We start from the raw sequence: 27,784 nt of genomic DNA, 5'->3' as shown, positions 1-27,784 counted from the left end.
AGGGAGAAGCAGACTCCTTGCTGAGCAGGGAACCCAGTGTGGGGCTTGATCCTAGGACCCTGGGACCATGACCAGAGCTGAAGGCAGACGCTTAACTGACTGGGCCACCTGGAGGCCCTTATTTAAGAGAGAGGGAGAGAGAGGAGGGGCAGAGGGGGAGGGAGAGTCTTAAGCAGACTCCATGCTGAACATGGAGCCTGACTTGGGGCTTGATCCCACAACCTGAGAGGAAACCAAGAGTGTAATACACAACCGACTGCACCACCCCTACACCCCCATTTTCTTTTAAAATATCTTGAATAAGTTCTGTTTCAGCTACAATTGAATTTAATTGATTTACTTATTTCTCTCAGGACACAGAGCTCTGGAGTTTCTCCACCTTCAGGATGGGAGAGTTAACTACAAAGAGGTATGAAGTTTAATTTTTTTCCTCATTCCTTGTGCATTAACTCTCTTCCATTGGTGCCAAAATAAAGGTCCTAACAGATATTTAGGCAATAATTTTAGGAGTCAATTTTTTTCTTGATAAAACATTGATCTTTAGGGTTATAAAAGGTGTATGTCCCATCTAGTACCTCTTGAACATATATATATATATTATATATATATATACATACAATACATATACTTGAATATACATTATATATATTTCTATTATATAACATATATAGAGTTTATACTTGAACATACATACTATATATTATATAATTAAATATTTTAATACTATTATATATTTATTTTTGTATGTATAACATATATAACTTATATGTAATTATATGCATTATATATAACTTAAATAGTATCACTAGAATATTTTAATGATGAATCAAGATTTGAAGAATTGAGAGAGAACTTTTTAAAAATGGTACATCTTTTTGCTTTTACAAAGAGAGGTCATGCCTGAGATAAATTATTTTTCCTCTTGACTGTAATCCTATAAAAATTGCACCAGCACAAGGAGCAGGGAATGTTTATTCAGAAGTTTGCTTTGAGATGCTGGTCTGTGTCTCCTCCCACTGTATTCTTGGCAAGACTATCCGATGGCTTTCTTGTACTCATCCTCAACTTGGTTCTGTTCTGACGCTATACACTCGTTCTAGGCTAAATAATGTTTTGTGCAAAGATGATTCTTAATACTTATATTTGGTAATAGAGATTAATATTCCTGGTGACATCAGAATTGAATCAAATTATTACCAGTAAGTCTCTGTAATTCAGTATGGAAAGCAGGATGGCAAGATATCTGAAATCTGTCATATTGTCAAACCACTTTTAGACATTAGTTTCAGCTTTCTTACTTGGCAATTGAATAGTGTTTGATTATCTTCATTGACCCTGGGATGAGGAGAGGAGCAAGAACCTGCTGAGTTCATCATGTGAACAATGAGTCGTGAGTGTGTGCAGAGCAATTATCTCATGGAGATACACTGTATTATTAACTTAATTTGAAATGTGTGAGCTGGACACCTCTCCTTCCCCTCTGTATCGGGTCCTAATGCAGATACTGATGTCATCATTGGAAATGACTACGTGCCCTGAGTGCTTACACTCCACCTTCAGTTTCTGAGGGTCGCACTGCCTTACCTCTTATGATACACCCGATGCCTTTTCATGATGCAGTTTGTATCTCTGTATGTGGGACTTGTTGTAGTGTCTCTTTCTCCCCATTCGCACCTGCTCTTTGGGGACTTCTGGACTCCCTGGGGTCTGAATTTTGTTGGTTCTGGAATTATCTTTTGTTAATATATCCAGAGTTGACTGCTCTTTGAAGCCTTTGACTTACACAAAGAGAATAATGCATGAAGCTGAGAAAATCAGAGTATTAATTTATAAGAACTGTCAGAAGCAAGTTCACCTCATGTTGGTGGTCATTATTGCCCTGATACTTTTTTCCTATCCTTTTCTTATTTAGTCTTCAAGTGTAGTTGACAGATACTGCTATATTGCATATGTACAACACAGTAACTCAACACTTCCGCACATTGCTGTGTGCTCACCACTGAGAAGTGTGGTCGCCACCTGTCACCATGTGTTATCACAATATCACTCATGGTGTCCCCTGTGCTGTACTTTTTGTTTCCATGACTTATAACCGGAAGCTTGTACCTTAAATTCCTTCGCCTATTTTGCTGATTCCTTCCCTACCCTCCACCTTCCCTCTGGTAACCAGCAGTTTCTTCTCTGTATTTAAAAGGCTGTTTGTTCATGTATTTCTTAGACTCCACATGCACATGAATTCATATGGTATTTGTCTTTCTGGGACTTACTTCATTTAGCATAATAACCTCTAGGTCCATCTGTGTTGTCACAGATTTTATTCTATTCTATTCTATTTTATTCTATTTTATTCCTGAGTAGTAGTCCTCGTGTGTGTGTGTGTGTGTGTGTGTGTGTGTGTGTAATCACATCTCCTCTCTCCATTCACATATCTATGGATACCTGGATTGTTTCTATAGTTTGACTATAAAATCAGGTGCATGTATCTTTCTTAATTAGTGTTCTTATTTTCTTGGGTAAATACCCAGCAATGGAATTACTGGATCCTCTGGTATTTCTATTTTTAATTTTTCGAGAAGCGTCCATACTAAGTTTACAGTGCCTGCACCAGTTTACATACCCACCAACAGTGTACAACAATTCCTTTTTCTCCACATCGTCATCAACACTTATTTCTTGTCTTTTTGATATTAGCCATCCTGACAAGTGTAAGGTGATAATCTCATTGTGGCTTTGGTTTGCATCTCCCCACTGATGAGTAATGTTGAACTTTTTTTCATATGTGTATTGGCCATCTGTAGGTCTTCTATGGAAAAATGTCCTCAAGTCATCTGTTTCTTATGGGATTGCTAAAGGGTGTGTGTATGTTTGTGTGTGTGTGTATGTGTGTGTGCGTGCGCGCGCGCACAGTTATAGAAGTTCTTTCTAAAGTTTGGATATTAAACTTTTATTGGATGTATCATTTGAAGATATCTTCCTCCATTCAGTAAGTTACTTTGTTGTTCTGTTGTGTTCTTTTGTCTTTTTTTTTTCCCTGTGCAAAATCTTATTATTTTGGCATAGTTGCAGTAGTTTATTTTTCTTTTGCTTCCTTTGCCTCAAGAGACGTATCCATAAATATGTTGCTAAAGCCAATGTCCTATTTTTCTTCTACCTGTATTTTCTTCTAGAATTTTTATGGTTTCAGGTCTCACATTCAGATCTTTAATCTATTTTATTTTTGTGTTTGGTTTAAGAAAATGGCCCAGTTTCATTCTTCAGCATGTTGCTGTCCAGCTTTCCCAGCAACATTTCTTGAAAACACTCTTTTTCTCATTGTATATTATGACTCTTTTTTCATAGATTAATTGACTAAGTGAGGGTTTATTTCTGGGCTTTCTATTCCATTCCGTTCATCTATGTGTCTGTTTTGGTGCCAATACCATACATTTTCATTACTGTAGCTTTGTAGTGTATCTTGAATTCTGGGGTTGTGATATCTCCAGTTTTGTCCTCCTTTCTCGCGATTTCTTTGGCTATTTGGGGTCTTTTGTTATTCCATACAAATTTTAGTATTGTTTGTTCTAGTTCTGTGAAAAATGCCATTGGTATTTTTATGGGAATTGCATTAAACTGTAGATTGCTTTGGGTAATATGGACGTTTCCACAATATTAATCCTTCAAATCCATGAGTACAGAAATTCTTTCCATTTGTTTGTGTCATGTTCAGCTTCTTTCTTCAATATCTTACAGTTTTCAGAGTATAGGTTTTTCACGTCCTTGGTTAAATTTATTCCTCGATACTTTATAGTTCTTGGTGCAATTGTAAATGAGATTGTTTTCCTAATTTTTCTTTTTGCTCTGTCATTATGAACAAATAGAATTGCCACAAATTTCTACATACTAATTTTGTATCCTGCCACTTTACTGAATACCTTTATTCTAATAGCTTCTTCGGTAGTCTTTAGGGCTTTCTATATATAGTATCATGTCGTCTGCAAAGAGTGACCAATTTACTTCTTTCTTACCAGTTTGGATGCCTTTTGTTTTCTTGTCTGATAGTAGCAGTTAGGACTTCCAGTACTCTGTTGAATAAAAGTGGTGAGAGCAGACATCCTTGTCTTGTGTCTGACCTTAGGAGAAAGGCTCTCAGTTTTTCCCCCATTGAGAAGGATGTTAGCTCTGGGTTTTTCATGGAAACCTTTATTATGTTGAAGCATGGTTCTTCTAAATCCACTTTACTGACAGTTTTATCACAAAGGTACTGTATCAGATTCTTTTTCTAGAGCTCTTTAGATAATCTTAATGTGATATGTCACATTGATTTAAGAATATTGAACTACCCTTGAATCCCAGGAATAAATCCCACTTGATCATGGTCAGTGGTCCTTTTAACACACTGTTGAATTTGGTTTGGTAATAAGTGTTGAGGATTTCTGTATCTGTGGTCGTCAGGGATACTGGCCTGTAATTCCCTTTTTTTAGTGTTGTCTTTGTCTGGTTTTGGAATCAGGGTAAAGCTGGCCTTGTGAAATGGATTTGGAAGTTTTCCTTCCTGTTCTATTTTTTTGAATAGTTTGAGAATAGGGATGAATTCTTCTTTAAATGTTTGGTAGTACTTCACCTGTGAAGCCATTTGGTCCTGGCCTTGTTTTTTTTTTTTAAAGATTTATTTATTTATTTATTTGACAAACAGATCACAAGTAGGCAGAGAGGCAGGCAGAGAGAGAGGAGGAAGCAGGCTCCCCGCTGTGCAGAGAGCCTGATGCGGGGCTCGATCCCAGGACCCTGGGATCATGACCTGAGCCGAAGGCAGAGGCTTTAACCCACTGAGCCACCTAGGCACCCCTGGTCCTGGACTTTTGTTGAGGAATTTTTTGATTACAGATTCAGTTTTTTTACTAATAACTGGTCTGTTCATATTTTCTTTTTCTTCTTGGTTCAGTTTTGGCAGATTGTATGTTTCTAGGAATTTATCCCTCTTTTCTAGTTTCTCCAATTTGTTACGTAACGTTTCATAGTATTGTTTAATAATTCTTTGTATTTCCGTGGTGTTGGTTGTTATTTCACCTTTTCTGATTTTATCGAGTGCTTGCTCTTTCTTGAGGAGTCCGGCTAAATGTTTATCAGTCGTGTTTATCTTCTCAAAGAACTAACTCTTGGTTTCATTGATAAAAAATAATTTTGTTCACTTATTTCCACTCTAAACTTTATTATCTCCTTTCTTCTACTTACTTTGGGCTTTGTTGGTTATTCTCTTTCTAGTTCCTTTGGATAAAGATTTGATTGCTTTTTTGAGACTTTTCTTGTTTCTTATAATAGGCCTGTACTACTGTAAGCTTCCTTCCTATCCCAAAGATTTTTTTTTTTTTTAAGTAGGTTCTATACCCCACATGGGGCTTCAACTCATGACCCTGAGACCTTAGAGTCCTGTGCTCTACCAACCAGGCCAGCCAGATGTCCCCACAAGGATTTTCAGTCATTTGTGTGTCTTTATGTGTTGTTTCATTTCCTCTCTGACTTCGTCATTGACCATCCAATGTCACTAGCATGTCGTTTAGTGTCCTTTTGTTTCTCCCTTAGGTTTTTTTTTTTTTTTTTTATAGTTGATTACTAGTTTCCTACTGTGATGGTTGGATTCACTATATAGATTTAATTTCTATAAAAATAGACATAATTTGCTATTTTAACCGTGAAATCCTACAACGGTAGTTATTTGGTTGGTGCTGTCTTCTCTACCCCGCTTCCTCCTGCCTGCAGGAGAGATTTGTCCTTTTGTGACTAGAGAACTGAGAGATGCTCGCTGTAAAACACTCAGACAACGGATGTTGACGCTTGGCTTTATATCATTCTAGACATTGTTTTTTAATTTATTAGTACTTCCCCCCAAATTACACTCTACACACTGTGCAACTTGCTACTTTTCATTGAATATATTGGTGATATCTTTCCATGTCAAAAAAGATGTTGAGAATCAATTAGAACAATTACATATTTTTCTATTACCGTACTGTATCGTAATTTATTCAGCCCATTTTATATTTTAACTTTTTACTTGGAAGTAATTAAAAACCCATAGAAAAGCTGGACAGTTAGGCAATCTCTATACACCCTTTGCCATATTCCTGTAGGTCCTCTATTGGCATATTTGGCCTTTCCTCCTCTCTGTTGTCCCCCAAGGGAAGGAGGTAGAACAGGAAAGGAATGAAGGTCTTTATTTGGTGTCTCAGAATTGCACTTCAGGGGAGCACAGATTCCAGAGTAACCAGAAAAGTGTCCAACTCATGCAGGGAAAGCAAGGGGATTTTACGAGAAGGAAGAGAGAATTACAGGATTTACATAAAGCAGAGAAGAAAAGAATGCTGCTGTATTGGTGCTGACCAGTGGAACCACTTGTGATGACTGTCTTACCGATTATCGCCGCTATCAAGCCAACGTCCTGCTGTGTATTTATTGACTCTGCTGTCCTCATCTGATCCAGATGCCAGGTGCTCTGTTGAAATCTTATGAACCAACCGCTTGTCAAAGAATTGCTGCTTCCGGCCCAGTTCAGTGTGTTAGTTGGAATGAAAATGGAGTCTCTCATGGCCGGAGATTTCATGCAATTCCACACTATTTATACACACTGATTTCTTTTCCCCTGGACAATTCTAGAGAATTCCTGGTGTAGTGCCCATTATCCTTTAACTTATGATCGTGTATTTCCTAAAAACGAGGACACTCCTGTGGAGCCACAGCACAATAATCACAGTCCGGAAACCAACATTGAGTAACACTCTCCCTCTCCCCCAGTCCTCAGGCTTTATTAAAATCTCTCCAGTTGTCTCAGTAATGAATCTTCTTTCTGGTTCCAGGACTGCTCCAGGACCATGTGATCTAGAACAGTTCCTCAGGCCTCCCTTGTCTTTAATGACCTTGATATTTTGGAAAGGGCACAGTCCAATAACAGTCAAATGCACCCTAGTTTGGTTTCATGTGCTAATTCCTCCTTGCAGGTTACTTTTTTTTTTTTTTTTTTAAGATTTTATTTATTTATTTGACAGAGAGAGAGATCACAAGTCGGCGGAGAGTCCAGCAGAGAGAGAGAGAGAGAGAAGCAGGCTCCCGCCGAGCAAAGAGCCCGATGCGGGGCTCAATCCCAGGACCCTGAGATCATGACCCGAGCCGAAGGCAGCGGCCCAATCCACTGAGCCACCCAGGCGCCCCCCCACCCGTTTTTTTTTTTTTTTTTAAAGATTTGGTTTATTTACTTGAGAGCGCATGTGGGTGAGCACAAGGGGTTGGGGGAGGGGCAGAGGGAGAAGGAGAAGCAGACTTCTGTCTGAGCTGGGAGCCCGATGCGGGGCTCAGTCCTAGGACCCCGAGATCATGACCTGAGCTGAAAGCAGACGCTTAACTGACCGAGGCACCCGGCGCCCCATGCAGGTTCTCTTTTGACAGAAACTCACAGAACACAGAAGCGATGCTGTATTCTTATTGCTTCGTACCAGCAGGTTCATGAGGTCAAGTGTACTGTTTTGGTGATGCTGAATTTTTCCTTTCTAAGATTTTCATTGGGTGGTTCTTTAATATTCCTTTCCTGAGATTATTTTGGTGGTGGTGGGTGGGGGTTGTTTCAAGTATGTTTGTAACTAAAGTATTTTATGATGGCTGCTTTAAAGTATTTGCCAGGTAATTCTAAAATTTCTACCATTTCAGTGTTGGCCTCTATTGGCATCTCCTTTCATTCCTTCTGAGATCCCTGGTTCTTGGTGTGATAAGTGATCTTTGATTAAAACCTGGACATTTCAGGCATTAGGTTATGAGACTCTGGATCTTACTGAAACCTTTTTTTTTTTTTTCTTTAAAGATTTTATTATTTGTCAGAGAGAGGGAGAGCGAGCACAGGCAGACAGAGAGGCAGGCAGAGGCAGAGGGAGAAGCAGGCTCCCTGCAGAGCAAGGAGCCCGATGTGGGACTCGATCCCAGGACACTGGGATCATTACCTGAGCCGAAGGCAGCTGCTTAACCAACTGAGCCCACCCAGGCGTCCCTGAAACCTTTTGTTTTAGCTGACTTCTTCTGACACCTCTTTGGGAAGGGAACAGAATGGGGAGGGTCACCCACCTCCTGACTCTCCTGACTGCCAACTCAGGATAGAAGTCAAGGTTCCCTCTGAACCTCCACGGACACCTCTCTGGCTGGGAGGGGTAGAAGTGCCCAATTATTGCTTTTCTCTGTGGCCTCTACAGATACTGGGCGGGGCGGGGGTGGCGTGTCTCCTCGTGGTGGTGAACTTCCTGCCCTCCCCAGGGCCTCTTCTGAGCCCACCCAGGGGGGATGGGGAGAGGCGCCCTGTTACTGCAGTTGGGACCCGAGGCCCAGGCTCTCCCCATGGTCTCCACTGACACGGAGGGCTAGGGACGGGGGACAGGTGAAAGTCCTGGTGAGGGTAGGGCCTCAATGTTTTCTGTGATGTTCGGTTGGAGTAAAAGGTGGTTGTCTTAAAGTTTTCTGTCTTGCTAGGCTGCCCTTTTCCTGGTCTTAGGGTTAGAGAAAGCAGGCTTTTGTTGTGGCTTTGTGTGTGTGTGTGTGTTTGGTTTATGCCCATTAGAGTTTCTAGGTTGGCATGCTTTCCTAGTATCCAGTTTGGGATCTCTGAGGCAACAAGAAAGCCCAGAGGATTGACCCCAGTGTCTTCTTCTGGCCCTGAGCTCCCAGACAGCTCCACTCTCACGGGCTTCTTATGCTCATTTTGTGTACAACGCCCGGGGTTAGCTTAGCAAGAGGAATAGGTACATCTGTTCCCTCTTCCTGGGAACAGAAGTCCTAGTGATGTTAATTTCTATCACCTGGTTGAGAGGAGGTCTTCACATTTTTACAACGGAAAGTTAATATTTTCTGCTTTTTAATTAGCAAGTAAATATTTTGTGGGGAGAGATCTTGATGTAAATATCCTGTTTCTCATGAAGTTTTAGCCACTGGTTGTAGCATCTTTCTAATTTTTGCCTGAAATAATTATTATGATGGTTGCCAAATTGTTTATCTGATTCCATCACTCTTCCTACATTTCTTGGCTTTCTACTGTTACAGAGCCATTCCTTCTTCCCCATTCATATATGCACATTCATGGATTTTTATTTCATCGTTTATGTTACATTATCATTCATCGTGACGCTGACATTGTCCCAGATTCTGCTTCAAGTTGGCTTTTGCGTCTGTTTATCTGCCTATTTATTTAAAACCGTGAGTTCACGCAAGAATATTTCCAGTTAGGGGCCTGCGCCACAGGAATCCTTCTAGCCTTCTCTGTGCCCGCATCTGTGGCCCCTTTCTCCAACACTGAGAAGCCCGGCCATCATTCTCAGTATATCCTTTGTGCTCCGCCTCCTCGTTTGTGACCAGTGTCTCCAACCACGTGTGGCAAAACCTTCAGTTCTGACACGGCTACCTGAGTCCTTCTGGCCCAGAAACCAAGGGGGGGAAAAAATGAAACAGAAAAGACCTCTACAACAGAGGAAGGCTTAATATTCTCTGTTGCTCGTGTACTTCATTGAAATTTCTTTTTATTAAAAAACACATTTATTAGAGTGCACAAGCAGGAGGAGGAGCAGAGGGAGGGGGAGAAGCAGACTTACAATTTTTTTTTCATTTTTGCTCATTTGGTAGGTGGAAAATGGTGTTTTTGTTACTTTATTGGCATTTTAGTTAATGAGGTTAAGTATACTTTCAGGTGTTTATCAACTATTTCTATTACGTCTTCTGTGAATCACTTACGTGTTTTGCTCATTTCTGCACATTTTGCTCATTTCTGTACATTCGATGCGTAAGGATGATTTCTTAAACTTACCTGCCCCATCATGTGTCAAATGATTCAGTTTTCTCTTCAGTTTGCTTCTCATGCTCTTCACCGTGCAGAATGCTCCAATTTTTGTGTCGTTAAGTGCATCATTCTATTCTCTTATGGCTTCTGCCTGTACGCCTTCCTTGGGAAAATCATTCCCACTCAAGATTATGCTGTTATTCCTTTTAGTTTTGTCCTGCTCATTCTGTGGCTTCCTGTTCTGCCTTTAACTCTTTGATTCACGTTCTATATATTTTGGCCTAAAGCCCGTGAGCCGTCTGGGAACCTCTTGTTGGTCATGTTAATTTCACGTCCGTGTCCCGTCGGCCACGCTGGGTCCCACCAGGAAGGGAAACCCCACCGCCGGGGCTGTGCCGACCCCACCGGCTGGGGACTCCATCTTCATTCATGCCACTGTACGTGGTGTGGGCTTGAGTCTGTTTTCTTGCTCTTTGTTCTGTTTCCTTGATCTCTTTTGATTCCAACATCCTATTGCTCTTATTTCTGTAGCTTAGAAATACATTTTTCCCTCTAAGGGAGCCATCGTCCCCCAGTACTTCGTCCCCACCCACAGCAGCTTCCTATTTTGCTGACACATTTACTTTTCAGAGTTTACTTCAGATTATTTTTCAGTGTTACATAGTAGCATCTTCTTCACCTAGAAATGCAGATTCAACAAGTTTTAATCATATAAAGTGGCCAAGACCAAAGCAAGGTAAATAGTCAATAAAGTTAATTATTATTTTTAAGTGACCAAAGTGCAACTTGCAAGCTATCTTTAGAGAAAAAAGAGACGCCACTGGCTTATGTAATTGATGACGCTTGGAGCAGAGCTGCCCGCAGAGGTGGGTGGTGGTCTCTCTCCACGTGGGGGGACACAGGCCTCCAGCGTTCAGCCTGAAAACCCCCAAGGGAAAGCTCTCGATCAGACGTGCATCTTTGAGCCACACACTGTGGCGGCCATGGGGATTCTTCAGTCCTTATGAATAAATTACAAAGTTTAAGGTGGGGCACCTGTGGCTTCGGTCGGGCATTTGGCTTCGGCTCAGGTCAGGATCTCAGGACCCTGGGATCGAGCCCCACCATTGGCTCGCTGCTCAGCGGGGGAGCCCCTTCCCTTCCTTGCCCTTTCCCGCTCCCGCCTGCTCGTGCTCTCTGGCTCTCCGCTCTCTCACACTCTTTTTCTCAAATAAAATCTTAAAGCTTAGGGGCACCTGGTTGGCTCAGTTGGAAGAACATGCAGCTCTTAATCTCAGGGTTATGAGTTTGAGCCCCAGGTTGTGCGGGGGAGGGGGGGGAGGATAGAGATTAGTTAAATAAATACTTAAAAAAAAAAGGCTGAGGCTGCACATTTTTACTTTGGCAATCCGAGTTCATCTGTGGATCCTGGAAACCCCTCGGCTAGTTGATGCTGAGCGCCCCGCAGACCTGGAGAACTGGGTGTTGATGGTCTCTGAGCTCTGGAAGAGCAGGCTCGGGGCAGAGCGTCCAGGAAGGGCTCCCAGAGCCTGGTGCAGAGCTGGCCCGCAGGGTTCCCGGTGGCAGCCCCGGGCCCCTGCCCCGCCTGCGAGCTGAGGAAGGAGAAGGGGAGAGGGGGCTGCGTGTGGAGTCTGGGAACTGTGGCCACAGCTGCGCCGCCTGAAGGGGGTCAGAATGGAATGAGTGAGCCAGTCAACCAAGGAGAACATTGAAATATAATGACTTTTCTTTTCTTTTTTTTTCTTTTTAAGATTTTACATATTTGAGAGAGAGAGAGAAAGACATAGGGCTGGGAGGGAGAGGGAGGGACAAGTGGGGGGAACAGCAGAGGGAGAGGGAGAAGCAGGCTTCCCGCTGAGCAGGGAGCCCCACGTGGGACTCGATTCCAGGACCCTGGGATCATGACCTGAGCCGAAGGCAGAGGCTTCACTGACTGAGCCACCCAGCCACCCTGAAGTATAATGTTCTTTTACCATCTACTTTTACTACAATTTTAAAAGGTAAAGGAGTTTTTAAACCCCCCTAAGAGCCCCAAAGACATCATCTGACCGTGAAATACAGGTAACAACTATAAACTTATATGTGAATAGATCAGTTTATAAATATATATATATATAGTTGACCCTTGAACCAACACTGGGATTAGGGGCGCTGATCCCCAGGCAGTCAGAAACCCAAATGTAACTTTTGACTCCCTCCAGACTTAACTACTAATGTGGACCGGAAGCCTTACACTTACTTTGGAGGTTATATGAATTATATCCTATATCCTTCTAATAAAGCATACAAAGAAAATACATTTCTACTACTCCACTATATTTAGTGAAAAAAATCTGCATCTGCATGGACTCATGTGGTTCAGATCTGTGTTCAGGGGTCAGCGGTGTAAGAGTGTGTGTGTGTGTGTGTGTGTGTGTGTGTTCGTGTGTGTGTTCGTGTGTGTGTTCGTGTGTGTGTTCGTGTGTGTGTTCTATGCCAATGCACTCACTTTTCACTGGATCGCTGAAAATCTCCCCACAAACCTGTCAGTGAGCTAGCCTTGCAGAAATCCTGCTTTGCTAGTGGCCAGAGAAAGGAGCTGAAATCAAATGAGTGATTTTTGGTCCTTTTTGGTCAGCCTGTGTTTGCTTGGACAGAACCTGAGGTTCTCTGTTGTAGGGCATCGTCTTGGATCATGCCCGAGTTTTTACTACGTGCCTACTTACTCCTTCCTCCTGTCCCCTCCCCAGGCTGCTGCCTCTTGCCCCTAATCTCTGTTTTCCTCTTCACCAGCTGTTACTTAAGCACCAGGATGCGTACCAGGCTGGAGCCGTGTTCCCTGATGCCTTCTACCCCAGCATCTGCGAGAGAGGTAAGCTCGAGTCTCACAGACCCAGTGATGCCGCTTCCTCTTGGTTAACAGGAGCAGCTAGGACAGAACTCCAACAGCGTGTTTCCGTTGTCCTTGGTCACTGACTTGGTTCACATAACTACATTTTTCACTTAACCAAACCTTAACTACTTAAGCGTAAAATTCTGAACATTTTCACGATCCTGTGTGTCCTTAATTTACTAGTTTGTGGCAGAAGAGAAAAGATCTTGAAAGCGGTGGGAGGGTCTGGGTTCGCGTTCCTGCTGTGCTAGTAGCCTGTGACCGTTAGGAAGTGTTTCCACGCCTGGGACATGATCATCATAATGCCTCCCTTGCCTCTACCGGACTTTGTTGGTGTTAATGCATATTATTTTGTCAAGTGGTGTGCAGATCTAAGGCAGTGGAGTCAGTGACCTGGGCTTGGGGGGAGTATCAGGACCCCGTGGGCGTGGAAGGTGCGCTCTGACAGAGAATCGGGGGGTGTTTTGTAGGAGCTACGGGCCTGGTGTAAGAAATCTGCAGGAACGGTGCGGGGAGGGGAGAAGGCCCCTGTGGGGGCCAGGCCTTCAGTCAGGGACTGCAGCCGGCCCCCGGGACCCTGAGTCAGGGATCTGGGGGAACGAATACCCCCACTTCCCTTCCTTTTCCCTGATCTCGTCTCTGTTCTCCACATTGGCTGGACCCAACCCAACCAAAGCTGGGGGGCAAAGGGGCCAGTCGGGCTGGTCCCTTCAGGGGCACCGTGCAGGGCAGAGCAGGTTGGACAAAGGGTCTGGAGGGACAAATGAAAGACATCCAGTATATTGGTCATCACGGAAACTATATTTGGAGTCTCAGGGTCATGGCCATTATCCCAGTGTTTTGTTTTTTAAGATTTTATTTATTTGTGTGTGAGAGAGAGAGAGAGAGCGCACAAGCAGGGGGAGAGGCATAGCCAGAGGGAGAAGCAGGCTTCCTGGGCAGGCTTCCTTTGGCCTCCGTCACTAGGATTACAGAGGGAACAAAAACTTTGCTTAATCTGGCAATTTGGTGAAGGGGAGGTTTATCCAAAGAACTGCTATTACCCTTAATTTGGGATTTTTACTGAATTCTGTAAAATAGGAATTGTAAGTTTTATCTTGAAAACTTTAGAGCAGATCAAATTTCTAGTTTTGGTGTCTTTGAAAATCATTTCAAGAAAAGCCAATGGTTAGAATGTTTTTACTTTAGGGGCACCTGGGTAGCTCAGTGGGTTACGCCTCTGCCTTTGGCTCAGGTCATGATCTCAGGGTCCTGGGATCGAGCCCCACATTGGGTTCTCTGCTCAGCGGGGAGCCTGCTTCCCTTCTTCTCTCTCTGCCTGCCTCTCTGCCTACTTGTGATCTCTCTCCCTCTGGCAAATAAATAAAATCTTAGAAAAAAAAAGAATGTTTTGACTTTAGTGGCAGCAAAACTATTTCAACAGAAGGATCTAAACTCTGGTGTTTTGGTTTCCGTGGCCCCTCGTGACATTTGACAGCCCCCTCCCACCCCCTGCCCCCCACCTGCACTGCCCCCCACCAACTCCAGCACCCTCCACCCACTACCCTGCACAGCCGTGTTCTCCTTCCCTTTAGCACAGAAATGGAAAACCCTTCCAACCCCCCAGCAGCCCCCGTGATTCCAGATGCTGGGAGCCAGTCCCAGCTTTCTCTCTCCCTCCCAGCTGGCCCTTCTGTTCTAGAGGCTTCCTCTGAACATCAACGGAAGAACACAGGAGGCTGGAAGGGAAGGAAGAGACGTCTCCAGCTTTTCTGGACAGACTCCCGACACCTGCTTTTGTCTCACCAGGAAAGTTCCACGATGTGTCCGAGAGCACGCACTGGACCCCCTTCCTGAACGCCAGCGTCCATTATATCCGAGAGAACTACCCGCTTCCCTGGGAGAAGGTAGGCATGGCCGGCCCTCTAGAGCCGAGAAGAAATTCCGCTCCAGACCCCCACCCCTAGTCTGCACCCAGTCGCCCCCCTCCAGGCTCCGGGCTGCTCACCCTTGTACCTTCATTGCCAAGCCCAGGATGCAGTTGGTTAAGACCTGAACAAACTACTCGGAGAAGTGCAGGAGGTCACCTGGCCGCCTCTGTGCCAAGAGTAATTCCTCTGAAAGCACTTCCCAGGCACCCCGAAACTTCTCCACAAGTCCTTGGGTTTTGTCACTAGAAACTGCAGAGTACCAGCCTCTGTATTGCTGTGAAGGCTCAGGGATGGAACTCTCCTTATTAGACACCATAATCGGACTTTTACAAAATAACCCCAGCGCCGTCCCTCTCATTTGCTCGTTGGCAGGACACGGAGAAACTGGTGGCTTTCCTGTTCGGCGTTACCTCTCACATGGCGGCGGACGTGAGCTGGCACAGCCTGGGCATCGAGCAGGGGTTCCTTCGCACCATGGGCGCCGTGAGTGCGCGTGGGCGGCTCGAGGGGAGGGTCCCGTCCTGCCCGGGAGGAAGCCCGGGAAGGAGACCTCGAGGTCACGCAGGGCCATGTGGACGCAAGCAGGACTTCCTGCCCCAGCAGCCCTCCGTCTCCAGCTCCTCCTCCCCACCCCGCTTCTTCCCGGGCTCCCTGCACGGTCGGCCTGCGGGCAGGACCCCGACGTGCACCGAAGTCAGCCGTCAGTGTGCTGTCCTGTGCCCTCGCAAAACAGCATTTGTGAAATTTCACGCTCCGGGCAAGTCGCGTGTCTTAATAAGGACACGAAGAGCTTCTCCTCGGGAGGAACCGCTCCATGTGTTTGTTCTTTTAAAATTTTCCTTTCTAACATGCCAAAACGTGTTCTTATTTGCGTGTGGCTGACACAGCATCGCGTGAGCTCCAGGTGGGCGACGTGGCGATCCTCCAGCTGTGTGCAGCCGTGTTCGCCCCCAACCACACCACCCCCCACCCCCCGTCACCACCCAGCCCCCCACACGGCCAGTCCCGGTCCTCCCTGGGCTGTGCCTTCATTCCCGTGACTCAGTCACTCCATAACCTCCCACTCCCGTGTGCCCATTTCGCCCATCTCCCCATGCTGGCTCCCCCCCCCCCCCATTTTCTATATGAAAATGCCAGGGCCCTGAACCGAAATGGCGCCCTTGTTTCTGGAAGCCTCCCTGGTACCCAGTTGTCGTTGGACCCATTCTGTGCAGAGCTTACCCTTGGACTCACTGGAGACTGTGTCTCTATCCCCAGCGGTGCAAAGGTTTGCAAGAGCTTTGCCTCCAGGCGCTAATATGTGGCTCAGCTGCCACTGTAAATTTGTAACAAAAAAATAAAATTATCATTTTTTTAAAAAATCAAGTGCATCTGTTATGGGCCCTTTGCACTGACCGGGTTAGGCGTTTACCTCCTTCCCCCGGCGCGGCTGTGGGGTGGGCTTTGGGCTACAATCGGTTTTCTCTCTTTCTCAGGTTGACTTTCACGGCTCCTATTCCGAAGCGCATTCGGCGGGCGATTTCGGTACTGTCTACGTTTGCCAAGTTTGTTTTGCCATGGTTCCGTCTCCCTTGTCCTAGAGTCACTACTGTACCTTAAATCTGTATTACAACCCCCCGCCCCTTGTTGAAAAACCTCTCTCCTTAATTGAGACCATCTCATGCTGCATTAGGACTGGCTGTGTTGTTCTCTTGAGCAAAAGTCTCATTTTCATACTCTATGAGGTGCGTATTCAGTCACTTTGGGAAATGGCTAATAACCAGGCAGGTGTCTAGACAGCAAGAGAGAGAAGCTTCCGGGAGTGGCTGCTGGCAGAGACGTGCGCAGATTGTGGTGGGCTCCCACAGTATCTTTCTCTCGTTTGTGTGTGTCAACTTCAACTTATACTAAAAAACCAAGTATTTAAAGTAAAATACATATTTTTAATCACAGCTTGCCAGTCCATATACTACCTAGCTTTCTATTTTAATACTTCATTAAGAGTACAGCATATCATTTGCCATAGAGATGTATTTCCGAAAAGTTGTATGTCTTTATAAAAAAAAAAAATTACAGTTCATCATTGGCATATGTCCTAATTTAGTAAAGCTTTACCCTTATATTAGCTTAAAATTCATTACCTAAGATTGCCCTTACTTTAACTTGGTACCTCTGTCTTTTTCCTGCCATGAATTATTGAAATAGCCAAAGTAGACGATGAATGGGATTTTAAAAGAAATTTTATGGTTCATCTTTCCTTCAAGTGAAAAACTTTTGGTTATCTGGGTGTTTCTTAATTCACAAGTCTCACTGGCTAAGCTATGAATGATCACTTTTTCTTTGAGATCTGCTTTTACTTAAAACAGTGAGCAGAACATGCGGGCAAGGTAGTGAACTCATCGCCTGACTGTGCAGATCTGTGGAAAGAAGCCGAGTGTTGTCGCTGACCCACCAAATGTAAATATTTTTCTCGTGCTTTAGGAGGAGATGTGTTGAGCCAGTTCGAGTTCAATTTTAATTACCTCGCACGGCGCTGGTAAGAACAACTATGCTTACACGTGTGTTCCCTAAATGGCGCTTAGAAGCTGGACCCTTTTTATCCCCGACGAAAATGCAGCCTACGATGCATTCAGGCATCAAAAATTTATAAATTTTGAAAAGCAAAACTGCAGATGAGGACAGTTTAAGATGCTTTGAACTTGTGACTGACACCATATCTAGTCCATATTTACAAAAAAAAGATCACGTGCTCCCATGTAGCTAACACTTGGCTCACAGCCAAGCCTTCTGGGTGTCTTCTAAGCGCCTCCAGTTCTCTCCCACCGAGAACATTCTCTCCCGTTCTTCTAAACCGCTCCTGTGGGATTCCTGTTAATTGTTTTGTTGCTTCTCTTTAGAGCTGAATACATATGGATATGTCCCCATACAAAATGGAATGTGGTTTTAATCTTCAGATAAATAGAATCTGGTTCCGAGGTCCGGTCACCTGTGTCTGTTGGGCCATGGTAGATTTCCCTGCTGTGTGGCTGTCTGACACCGGGATGGGCCACATGGTCCTCCACTCCTGCGGGGACGGAGGTGTTAGTGCGGAGCGTGTGTGTTTGCTCTACCGGCGGTGTTGCTGTGAACATCTCCTACGTTTGTGCACCACAGGGGGGGTCTCTCACCCTCAGCCCCAGACACAGAACTGGGAGGGAGTCCTGGGGCGGGACGCGAAGTCGGCATCAGAGCCGAGGCTTTCAGAACGGCCTTCTCAGCGGACCCTGTCCTCGGGCGTATGTGGGAGATCTACTTCCCCTGCGTTCTCCGGGACTTGGTCTTGTCCAACTTAAAATACAGTCTGTTTGGTGTGTCCTGGTCTCTTACTGAAGTTTTCATTTGCATTTCCTAGTGATTAATGAGGCTGAAAGTTCCTTCATATTTTATGGATCATCTGTGTTTGATACTCCGTGAACATCTTGTTTAGCTTTTAGCCTAGTTTTCTGTTGGTTGGTTTGGCCTTTTTACTTACTGGTGAGTGGTCCTTGTATATTAGGGCTTCCAATCTTTGGTTGGTTTATCATTTATTTGTTACAAATATCTTTTTATACTTTGGGACTTTTTTTAAACTTATGATGTATCTTAATAAACAGAACTTAATTTTCATGTAGTTGACTCTACCTTTTCCTTTGTAATTTGTACTTTTGATATCTGATTTAAGAAATCCTTCCCTACCTTTTGGGGATGAGGTCATTCTCCTCCTCCTTGGCCTTCAAAAGCTTTTATGGTATTATTTTTTTAAACTTTGTCTTTCACTTACCTGGAGTTAACTTTTTGTATGTTCTGAGAAAGAATCTGATTTCCTTTCTGTAGATGTAACATAGATAGTCCCCAAATCAGGACACTTATCCACAGTCTCCCCTTTCCTCACTGGTCTGTAAGGCCCTCTCTGTCAGAAAACTTAATATGTATTTGGGTCCATTTGTGGGCTTTCTATTCTGTTGTATTGATCTACTTGTCCATGAGCAATACTGTTTTTGTTTTTTTTTTTTTTTAAATTACAGTGGCTTTATAATACATCTTGACATCTAGTAGGGCTGGTCTCTCAGCCTATCCTTTTTCTTCAGACATACCTTGCCAATTCTTTTGCCTTGGCTCTTTCAAATAAAGTGAGAAGAGCAAGTTGCCATGTTCTAAGAAAGATCTTGTTGGGGTTTTGATTAGAATTGTATTGAATCTAGAGATCCATTGGAAGAGCATTAACTTTAAAATATTGAGTCTTCTCACTATGCTATATATTTTATTTAAGCCCCCTTTAGTGACTTTAACTAAACTTGTCTAAGTTTTTCCCTTCAAGGTCTTACATGTTTTGTTCAATTTTGTTGCAGAGACTTTTTATTTGCCACCGTAAATGGTAACTTTCAGTACCAGTTTTATTTTCTAGTTGATTGTTGCTGTGTAGGATGCAAGTGACTTTCTCACTTTGATTTTTGCTTCTAACAACATTTCTAAAATCCCTCATTCATTCTAATGTTTCCAGAGATGTTTTTGAATTTACTGTATACTCACAGTGCATCATCAACAAATTGTGACCATTTTACTTTTCCTTTCTCAGTCTTTAGCCTGTGTGATGCAGCAGAAAGAAGAAAGTTATAAAGTTTTCAGTACAATAGAAGTGGCGATACTGAGCATACTTACCTTGTTTGTGACCTTAAAGAGAATGCTTTCAAAATTTCATCAGACACAGTGTTTGCCCTGGGTTTTTGTGAATATCCTTAATCAGCTTAAGGCAGTTTCCCTCTATTTCAGTTTGCTGGTAGTTTTTATTATGAATTAACTTCGTGTGTATTGAACTCTTACTCTGCATCTGTTGAAATAGTTCCCTCTTTTTTAATCTGTTAATATAGCAATTGTACTAATCTATTTGCCAATATTTAATCAAGTTGAATTCCTGGCACAAAACCAACTTTGCAATAGTATATTTCCTTTTTAATATTTGTTGCATCTATCGCTGCCTGGGATTTTGTATTTTTATTTATGGGTGGGTTTGTGCTATCATTTTCTTTTCTTCTGTCCTTGTTTGGTTTTGGTATCAAGGTTATGCTAGTTTCATGATATCAGGAGGAAAGTTCTTTTCTGTTCTCTGAAAGTCTCTGTAAGATCAACACTTTGAATGTTTGGTAGAATTTGAAAAGCAATCTAGGCCTGCTGTTCTCTCTACAGGGACTTCTTAAAAACTTCAGTCATGGTTATAGGACTACACAGTTTTTCAATTTCTTCTTAAGGTGTTCTGTTTTTCTAGGGTTTTTCCATTTCATCTAAATGTTTAAAGATTGTGCCTTGAAGTTGTTCTTAATATTTTACTGTCTATTTTCCTTATTTGGACTCGTGTTCCCTTGTTATCTTGATCCTGACATTTCTTGCATTTTTCAACAATTAGTCTCATCTAATACATTTCAGTTTCACTATTGTAAAGAATGGGTTTGGGTTTATTGATCCTCTCTATTATGTGTTCATTTTCTCTTTCATTACTTTTTACTCACATATTTATTTTCTTTAGGTTCTTATGAAATTTGTGGAGTCTTTTTTTTTTTTTTTAAGTTTTTAAATTTAATTCCAGTGTAGTTAAAATGCAGTGTCACATTAGTTTTGGGTGTACAATACAGTGATTCAGCAATTCTGTTACTCAGTGCTCATCAAAAGTGTGTTCTTAATGCCCCCCACCTGTTTCACCCAGCCCCACCCATCCCCCTCAGTTTGTCCTGTACAGTGAAGAGTCTCTTTCTTGGTTTTCCCCTCTCTCTCTCTCTCTCTTTCCTCCTCCTTTGTTCATTTTTTTTTTCTTAAGTTTCACATATGAGTGAGATCATATGGCTTTTGTCTCTATTTCACTTAGCATTATACTAACTCCATCCATGTTACAAATAGCAAGATTTCATTTTTTTATGGCCAAGTAATATTCCATTGTCTGTCTATACCCCTTTTTCCATTCATCAGTCAATGGACATTGGGCTGCTTCCATAACTTGGCAATTGTAAATAAATGTTGCTATAAACACGGGGTGCATGTATCCCTTTGAATTAGTGTTTTTGTGTTTTGGAGGTAAATACTCAGTAGTGCAATTGCTTGGTCATAAGGCAGTTCTAGTTTTAACCTTTTGAGACACCCCCATCCCGTTTCCCACAGGAGCTGCACCAGTTTGCATTCCCACCAACAGTGCACAAGGGTTCCTTTTTCTCCACATCCTCCTTAGTACTTGTTGTTTGTGGGTTTTTTTTTCTTCTCATTCTAAGAGGTGCGAGGTGGTAGCTCATTGTGGTGTTGATTTGCATTTCCCTGATGATGACTGATACTGAACATCTTTTCATGTGTCTGTTGGCCATTTGTATGTCTTCTCTGGAGACATGTCCAATGTCTCTGCCCATATTTAATTGGATTATTTGGGGGTTTTTTGTATTGACTTATATTAGTTTTTTATGTATTTTGGATACTAGCCCTTTATCATATATGTCATTTGCAATTATCTTCTCCCATTCCATATGATATTTTTTAGCTTTTCTGATTGTTCCCTTCACTGTGCAGAGCCTTTTATTTTGATGAAGTCCTATTAGTTTGTTTCTGCTTCTATGTCCCTTGTCTCAAGAAACATACTTAGAAAAATGTTGCTATGGCTGACAGAGAAATTACTGCCTTTACTCCCTTCTAGGATTTTTTTTTTTAAGATTTTATTTATTTATTTGACAGACAGAGATCGTAAGTAGGCAGAGAGGCAGGCAGAGAGAGAGAGGAGGAAGCAGGCTCCCTGCTGAGCAGAGAGCCCGATGCGGGGCTCGATCCCAGGACCCTGGGATCATGACCCGAGCCGAAGGCAGCGGCTTAACCACTGAGCCACCCAGGCGCCCCCCTTCTAGGATTTTTATAGTTTCAGATCTCACATTTAGGTTTTTAATCCATTTTCAATTTATTTTTGTGTATGGTGTAAGAATGTGGTCCAGTTTCATTTTTTTTGCATGTAGCTGTCTGAACATCCCAGCACCATTTATTGAAGAGGCGGCCTTTTTCCCATTGGACATTCTTTCCTACTTTGTAGAAGATTAATGAACATATAATTGTGGGTTCATTTCTGGGTTTTCTATTCTGTTGCATTGATTAATGTGTCTGTTTTGTGCCAAGATCATACTGTTTTGAACTTGAAATCTGGAATTGTGATGCCTCCAGCTTTGCTTTCCTTTTTCAGGATTGCTTTGGCTATTTGGGGTCTTTTGTTCTAGCACTTGAAACATGCCATTGGTATTTTGATAGGGATTACCTTTTTTTTTTTTTTTTTAAAGTAGGCTCCATGCCCAGAGTGGAACCCAAAAGGGGTTTGAACTCATTACCCTGAGATCAAGACCTGAGCTGAGATCAGGAGTTGGACACTTAAAGACCTGAGTAGCCCAGGTATCCTGATTAGGATTGCATTAAATGTGAAGATGGCCTTGAGTAGTATCTACATGTCAACAATATTCTTCCAATCCATGAACCTGGGATGTCTTTTTTTTTTTTTTTTTTTTAAGATTTTAAAATAGATTTTGTCAGAGAGAGCACAAGCAGGCAGAGGCGAAGTGAGAAGCAGGCCCCCCCCCTGTTGGACAAGGAGCTGAAGGCAGAGTCTTAACCGACTGAGCCACCCAAGCCTCCCTGGAATGTCTGTTCATTTCTTGGTATCATCTTCAGTTGTTGTTTTTTTAAATCAGTGTTTTATAGTTTTCAGAGCACAGGTTTTTCACCTCTTTATTTCTAGATATTTTATTGGTTTTGGTGCAGTTCTAAATGGGATTGTTAACTTCTCTTTCTGCTACTTCATTATTCATATATGAAAATTCAACAGAATTTTATACATTGACGTTTGTGTCCTATGATCTTAGTGAATCCATTTACCAACTCTGACAGTTTTTTGTGGAGTCTTTAGGTTTTTCATATAAAGTATTGTGTCATCTGCAAATAGTAAAAATGTTACTTCTTCCTTATCAATTTGGGTGCCTTTTATTTCCTTTTTTTTTTTTTTTTTAAGATTTTATTTATTTATTTGTCAGAGAGAGCACAAGCAGGGGGAGTGTCAGGCAGGTGGGGAAGCAGAATCCCTGTGATGTAAGGAGCCAGATCGGGGACTTGATCCAGGACCTGGGATCATGACCTGAGCCCATGGTGAATGGTTAACTGACTGAGTCACCCAAGTGCCAGGCCTTTAGTTTCTTTTTGTTGTCCGATTGCTGTAGCTAGGACTTCAAGTACTATGTTAAATAACAGTGGTGAAAGTGGACATACTCGTCTTATTCCTGAACTTAAAGAATCTCAGTTTCTCACCATTGAGTATGATGTTCACTGTGGATTTTTCATATATGGTCTTTGTTATGTTGAGGCACGTTCTCTCTAAACGTACTTTGTAGAAGTTTTTTGTTTTTAAATCATGACTGGATGTTGTACTTTGTCAAATGCTTTTCCTGTATCTGTTCAAATGATCTTCTTAATGGTGTAATTTGTGTTGAATGATTTGTGAATATTGAACTACCCTTTCAATCCAGGAATATGGTGAATTTTTAAAAAATGTATTACTGAATTTGGTTTGCTGGTACCTTGTCAAGGAATTTTGCATCCATGTTCATGACACATACTGGCTTATAGTTCTCTTTTTTTGTGGTGTCTTTATCTGGTTTTGATATCAGGGTAATGCTGGCCTCATAGAATGAATTTGGAAGTTTTCCTTCGTCTTCTATTTTTTGGAATAGTTTGAGAAGAATGGGTATTAACTCTTTAAATATTTGGTAGAATTTGCCTGTGAAGCCATCTGGTCCTGGAGTTTTGTTTGTTGGGAGTTTTTGATGACTGATTCAATTTCATTGCTGGTAATCAGTCTGTTCAAATTTTCTACTTCTTTCAGTTTTGGTAGTTTATATATTCCTAGGAATTTATCCATTTCTTCTAGGTAGTCCATCTTGTTGGCATGTAGCTTTTCATAATATTCTGTTACAGTTTTTTTGTCTTTTTGTGGTATCATTTATTTCTCTTCTTTTGGGGGGGTTTGTTTATTTAAAATCTCTTTCTTCTGGTGTGTCTGGCTAAAGGTTTATCAATTTTAATTCTCTTAAAAAACAAGCTCATGGCTTCATTGATCTGTTCTCTTGGTGTTTAGTTTCTACATCATTTATTTCTGCTCTACTCTTTATCATTTCCTTCCTTTTACTGGTTTGGGATTGGTTTGTTCTTTTTCTGGCTCCTTTAGGCATAAGGTTAGGTTGTTTACTTGAGATTTTTCTTGGTCCTTGAGGTAGGGCCTGTATTGCTGTAAACTCTCCTCTTTTAGAACCCCTGTTGCTGAATCCCAAAGGTTTTGGACGGTGAGACTGTTTGCGTTTTCGTTTGTTTCAGTGTGAACTATAATTTCTTTTCTGATTTCCCAGTTGACCCACTCATTCTTCGGTAGCTTGTTATTTAACTAACTCTGTGCATTTGAGTTCTTTCCAGTTTTTGTAATTTCTAGTTTCATAGCACTTGTGGTCAGAGAGGATGCATGGTATGACTTTGGTCTTTTTGAATTTGTCGAGGCTTGTTGTTTGGTAAGGAGGTAGTGATCTGTTCTGGAGAGTGTTCCATGTGCACTGGAAAAGAATGTGCATTCTGCCATTTCAGGATAGAATGTTCTGATTACATCTGTTAGATCCATCTGATCCAAGGTGTCAGTCCAAGCCATTGCTGATGTTCTGTTCGGATGATCTGTCCGTTGATGTGAGTGGGTGTTCAAGTCCCCTGCTGTTACTGTGTTAGTATCAGCCACTTCCTTTCTGCTGGTTACTACTTACATGCTCAGTTGCTCCTGTAGTGGGAGCCATAAATATTTACAGTTGTTATACCTTCTTGTTGGATGGGGACCTTTTTGATTATGATTTGTCTCTTGTTATAGTGTTTTATTTTTTATTTTTTAGTGTTTGTTTTAAAGTCTATTTGTCCAATATAAGTATTGCTACCCTAGCTTTGTTTTGACATAGGTTTGCATGATAAATGCGTGTCCAACCCCTCACTCTCAGTCTGCGGGTGTCTTTCACCTTATGAGTCTCTTGTAAGCAGCCTACAGGTGAATCTTGTTTTTTTCTTTTTTTAACCTATCCCCGTCACCCCATGTCTCCAGACTTTTCCTTCGCCTTGATCTGGCCTCTTCTCTACATTTACTTGTGGAGTTTCCTCTGCCAGGTGTGTGTGTGTGTGCGTGTGTGTGTTTTAGTTATTTTAGTACTGTCTATCCTCTCGTGTGTGTGTGTGTGTGTGTGTGTGTGTGTGTGAGTGTGTACACGCATGTGTATGTGTTTTAATTATTTATTTTAGTAATGTCTATCCTCAATGTAGGGCTTGAACCCACAAGCCTGAGATCAAGAGGCCCTCGCTCTTCTGACTGAGCTACCCAGGTGCCACTCTTCTGTTGGCTTTTGAGTTGTTTTCTGGGTTCTTTGCATGATGTGAGTGTTGTCGAGTTTTATCCAGGAGCCAAGCTCCATCTCGGGCCCTCCTACTTTGCTGACTTTGCCAGCGATCTCCCGTTGAGTCCTGATCTAAGGTCTAGCATATCATCAACTCTTGTAAATATCCCATCTGTGCTTGAAGAGGATGTTCTCCAGTTTTTGACCTAATGTTACAATATCCTTATTAATGTAAGCTTATTAATTTACTGTTAAAGCTATAAATAAAATGGCCTTTTTATATTAGGTTGATGTAATAATTACTCAGAGAAAAATTTGTTTAAAAATTTCCCCCAGCGATGGTGAATTTTTTTTTTCCATTTCTCCTTGAGGTTCTTTCAACTTGCTATGTATATGTTTTGAAGATATGTTGTTAGATACATTCAAGTGTAAAAATCTTACATCTTTCTGGTGAGTTGGCCCTTTTCCTCGTGGCGTAGTGACCCTCCTCATCTCTGATGAATGAGTTACCTTCAGGTGTCCTTTAGCAACTTTTTTTTTTTTTAAAGATTTTATTTATTTATTTGACAGAGAGAAATCACAAGTAATCGGAGAGGCAGGCAGAGAGAGAGAGGAGGAAGCAGGCTCCCTGCTGAGCAGAGAGCCTGATGCAGGACTCGATCCCAGGACCCTGAGATCATGACCTGAGCTGAAGGCAACGGCTTAACCCACTGAGCCACCCAGGGGCCCCCTCCTTTAGCAACTCTTACGGGAGTTCAGCTGGTTCTCCTGGTCACGTCCCATGCTGCTCGAAGTGCTCATGGCTGGACATAGACTCGCATTTCTTCAGTGAGAATTTCTCTGGACTTCTGCAGGCTGCCTCGAGGCATGTGAACCTAGGACCACGTTGCATTACATTCGGCTCTTGAAGTTTTCCTGTTTACAGAAACATCATGAATGCAGGAAAGGACATTTGCAGGACTGGTAGTAGTTACCAGTGGTCGGGGGAGATCTGTTTTTCCCCTGCTCGATCGATTGTCAGGATGAAGCCCAATTTCTTTGCTGTCCTTTTAGTTGGCTGGGTTTGTTTCTCGCTGAAACTCCTGCAGAGGCTGTAGCTGTTAGTGCAGCGGCTCTTCTGAAACAGACTGCTGTGGCTGGTTCCTAGGCTTCAGCCCATGTCTCTGGCATGTGCGCAGCCATCGGAAAATCTCCAAGGGCTTAGAGCACAGGCTGGCTTCCACACTTGCTTACCTCTTCAAGCTTCCAGATTCCATTTGTTTTGGACCTTTGGAAAATTTGCACTTTCTTGCTAGTGGGGTGATTCATCTAAAAAAATATTCTTGTTATTTTGTCTAGCCTGAAGCTATTTTCGTTGGGAGGACACTCTGGTGTGCTTATAAATTAAAAAGTAGACATCGCCATAGATTCTGTCTTATAAATATACTAGAATCGGGTTTTGTTTGGTTGTGATTTCTGTGCGATACAGTCTAAGGCTTCAGAAATGAAGCCGGAAGCTGGTTCAGCATTCGTCTCACGTATGTGTCTCTTCTTCCAGCTGAAGTAACGGCAGCTGTCAGCTGGCAGCCTGACTTAGGTGCTTTCTACCATACGCTGTGTGCTCTGAAGCTGGGGTGGGGGTGAGGAGCCATCAGGTCCTGATCTCAGGGTCGTGAGATCGAGCCCCGTCTCGGCTTCTGCCCTGGGCATGTAGCCTGCTTGAGGTTCTTTCTCCCTCTCTCCCTGCTCTCTCTCTCTCAAAAATTAATAATAATAACTTTTGAGAACAGTTCAGTCCTCCAAGGAGTAAAATGTTGTTCCTTGAACTGTGAATTCACAAGACAAAACATCCATTTTCTACTTCTCTGAGTGCGCCTCTGACTGTCGGGTTGGGGTGTCCGTTGTTGGTTTGCATCCTGCGCTGTAGTGCGCTGTGACATCTGCTGGGACTGTGGCAGTACCAGCCACCTGGGCTTGTGGGTAGCATTAAATACAGAGTCCATGAGGGCCCCTTGCATAGTGCCGGGCACGGAACAGTCCTGCAGTAAATGGTCATTGCTTTGGCTGCCGATATTCCCTTTAATTTCAGAATCTTATTTCATTCCAATGCTTTTCTCAGGTACGTGCCCGTTGAAGATCTGCTGGAAATTTACAAGCAACTCTATGGCCGAGAAGTCATCACCAGAAGTGCAATCATTGACTGTTCATACCTTCAGTTCTTGGAAATGTAGGTGTGACCCAGAGGAAAATTTGTAGCTGAGCGTAGTGTGACTTCCTTAGTGCGCTTTTTGACGTTTTAGTTTCCTGAGTTGGATTTCTGGATTCCTGCTTTCTCCGAAGGCAGTCGCGTGAGAGCAGACACCTGTGGATGGGGCCTGTTGTTGATTTGCTTCCTTCTTTGTCCAAACCTCACTCAACAGGCACAATTTTTGTTCATGTTGCAGGTACGGAGAGATGTTAGCTATTTCCAAGGTAAAGGCTTCATTCTTCAGAACCTTCATTTAAAGGATTATAAAGATACCAGAAAAAGCACTTACTGATACATTTTCTTTTTTTGTGTGCCATAGCTTTATCCCACGTACTCCAGAAAGTCTCCATTTTTGGTGGAACAGTTCCAAGAGTATTTCCTGGGGGGACTGGACGACATGGCGTTTTGGTCCACTAATATCTACCGTCTGACGAGCTTCATGCTGGAGAACGGGACCAGGTGAGACACCGGCCCACGTCTCCCGCCGGCCGCTCCTGCCCTGTGCCTCCCTCTCCTGGGGCTGCTGTCAGGTTTCCACCTGATCAGATGACAAGGTCTCACGACGTGTCAGCCTCTCTTAAGTATGCA

General features: G+C 42.8%; 1 protein-coding gene across 6 annotated transcripts in view; it reads left to right on the top strand.

Moving 5' to 3' along the window:
- The window catches only part of GPLD1 (glycosylphosphatidylinositol specific phospholipase D1), a 56,486-nt gene that overhangs the window by 6,696 nt on the left and 22,006 nt on the right, over window positions 1-27,784 (top strand). For all 6 annotated transcript variants that reach the window (XM_059399544.1, XM_059399545.1, XM_059399543.1 and 3 more), the window contains 9 exons: window positions 354-409; window positions 12,551-12,629; window positions 14,439-14,536; window positions 14,933-15,043; window positions 16,036-16,084; window positions 17,021-17,075; window positions 27,068-27,175; window positions 27,393-27,420; window positions 27,516-27,655. In XM_059399544.1, coding sequence (XP_059255527.1) covers window positions 354-409; window positions 12,551-12,629; window positions 14,439-14,536; window positions 14,933-15,043; window positions 16,036-16,084; window positions 17,021-17,075; window positions 27,068-27,175; window positions 27,393-27,420; window positions 27,516-27,655 — 724 coding nt within the window. The remainder of the gene's footprint in view (window positions 1-353; window positions 410-12,550; window positions 12,630-14,438; window positions 14,537-14,932; window positions 15,044-16,035; window positions 16,085-17,020; window positions 17,076-27,067; window positions 27,176-27,392; window positions 27,421-27,515; window positions 27,656-27,784) is intronic.

Source organism: Mustela nigripes, chromosome 5 (assembly GCF_022355385.1).
Source record: "Mustela nigripes isolate SB6536 chromosome 5, MUSNIG.SB6536, whole genome shotgun sequence".
NCBI classification, from domain to species: domain Eukaryota; kingdom Metazoa; phylum Chordata; class Mammalia; order Carnivora; family Mustelidae; genus Mustela; species Mustela nigripes.
Note: the sequence above shows the minus strand (reverse complement) of the source record. Positions and strands in the feature narration are given on the sequence as shown.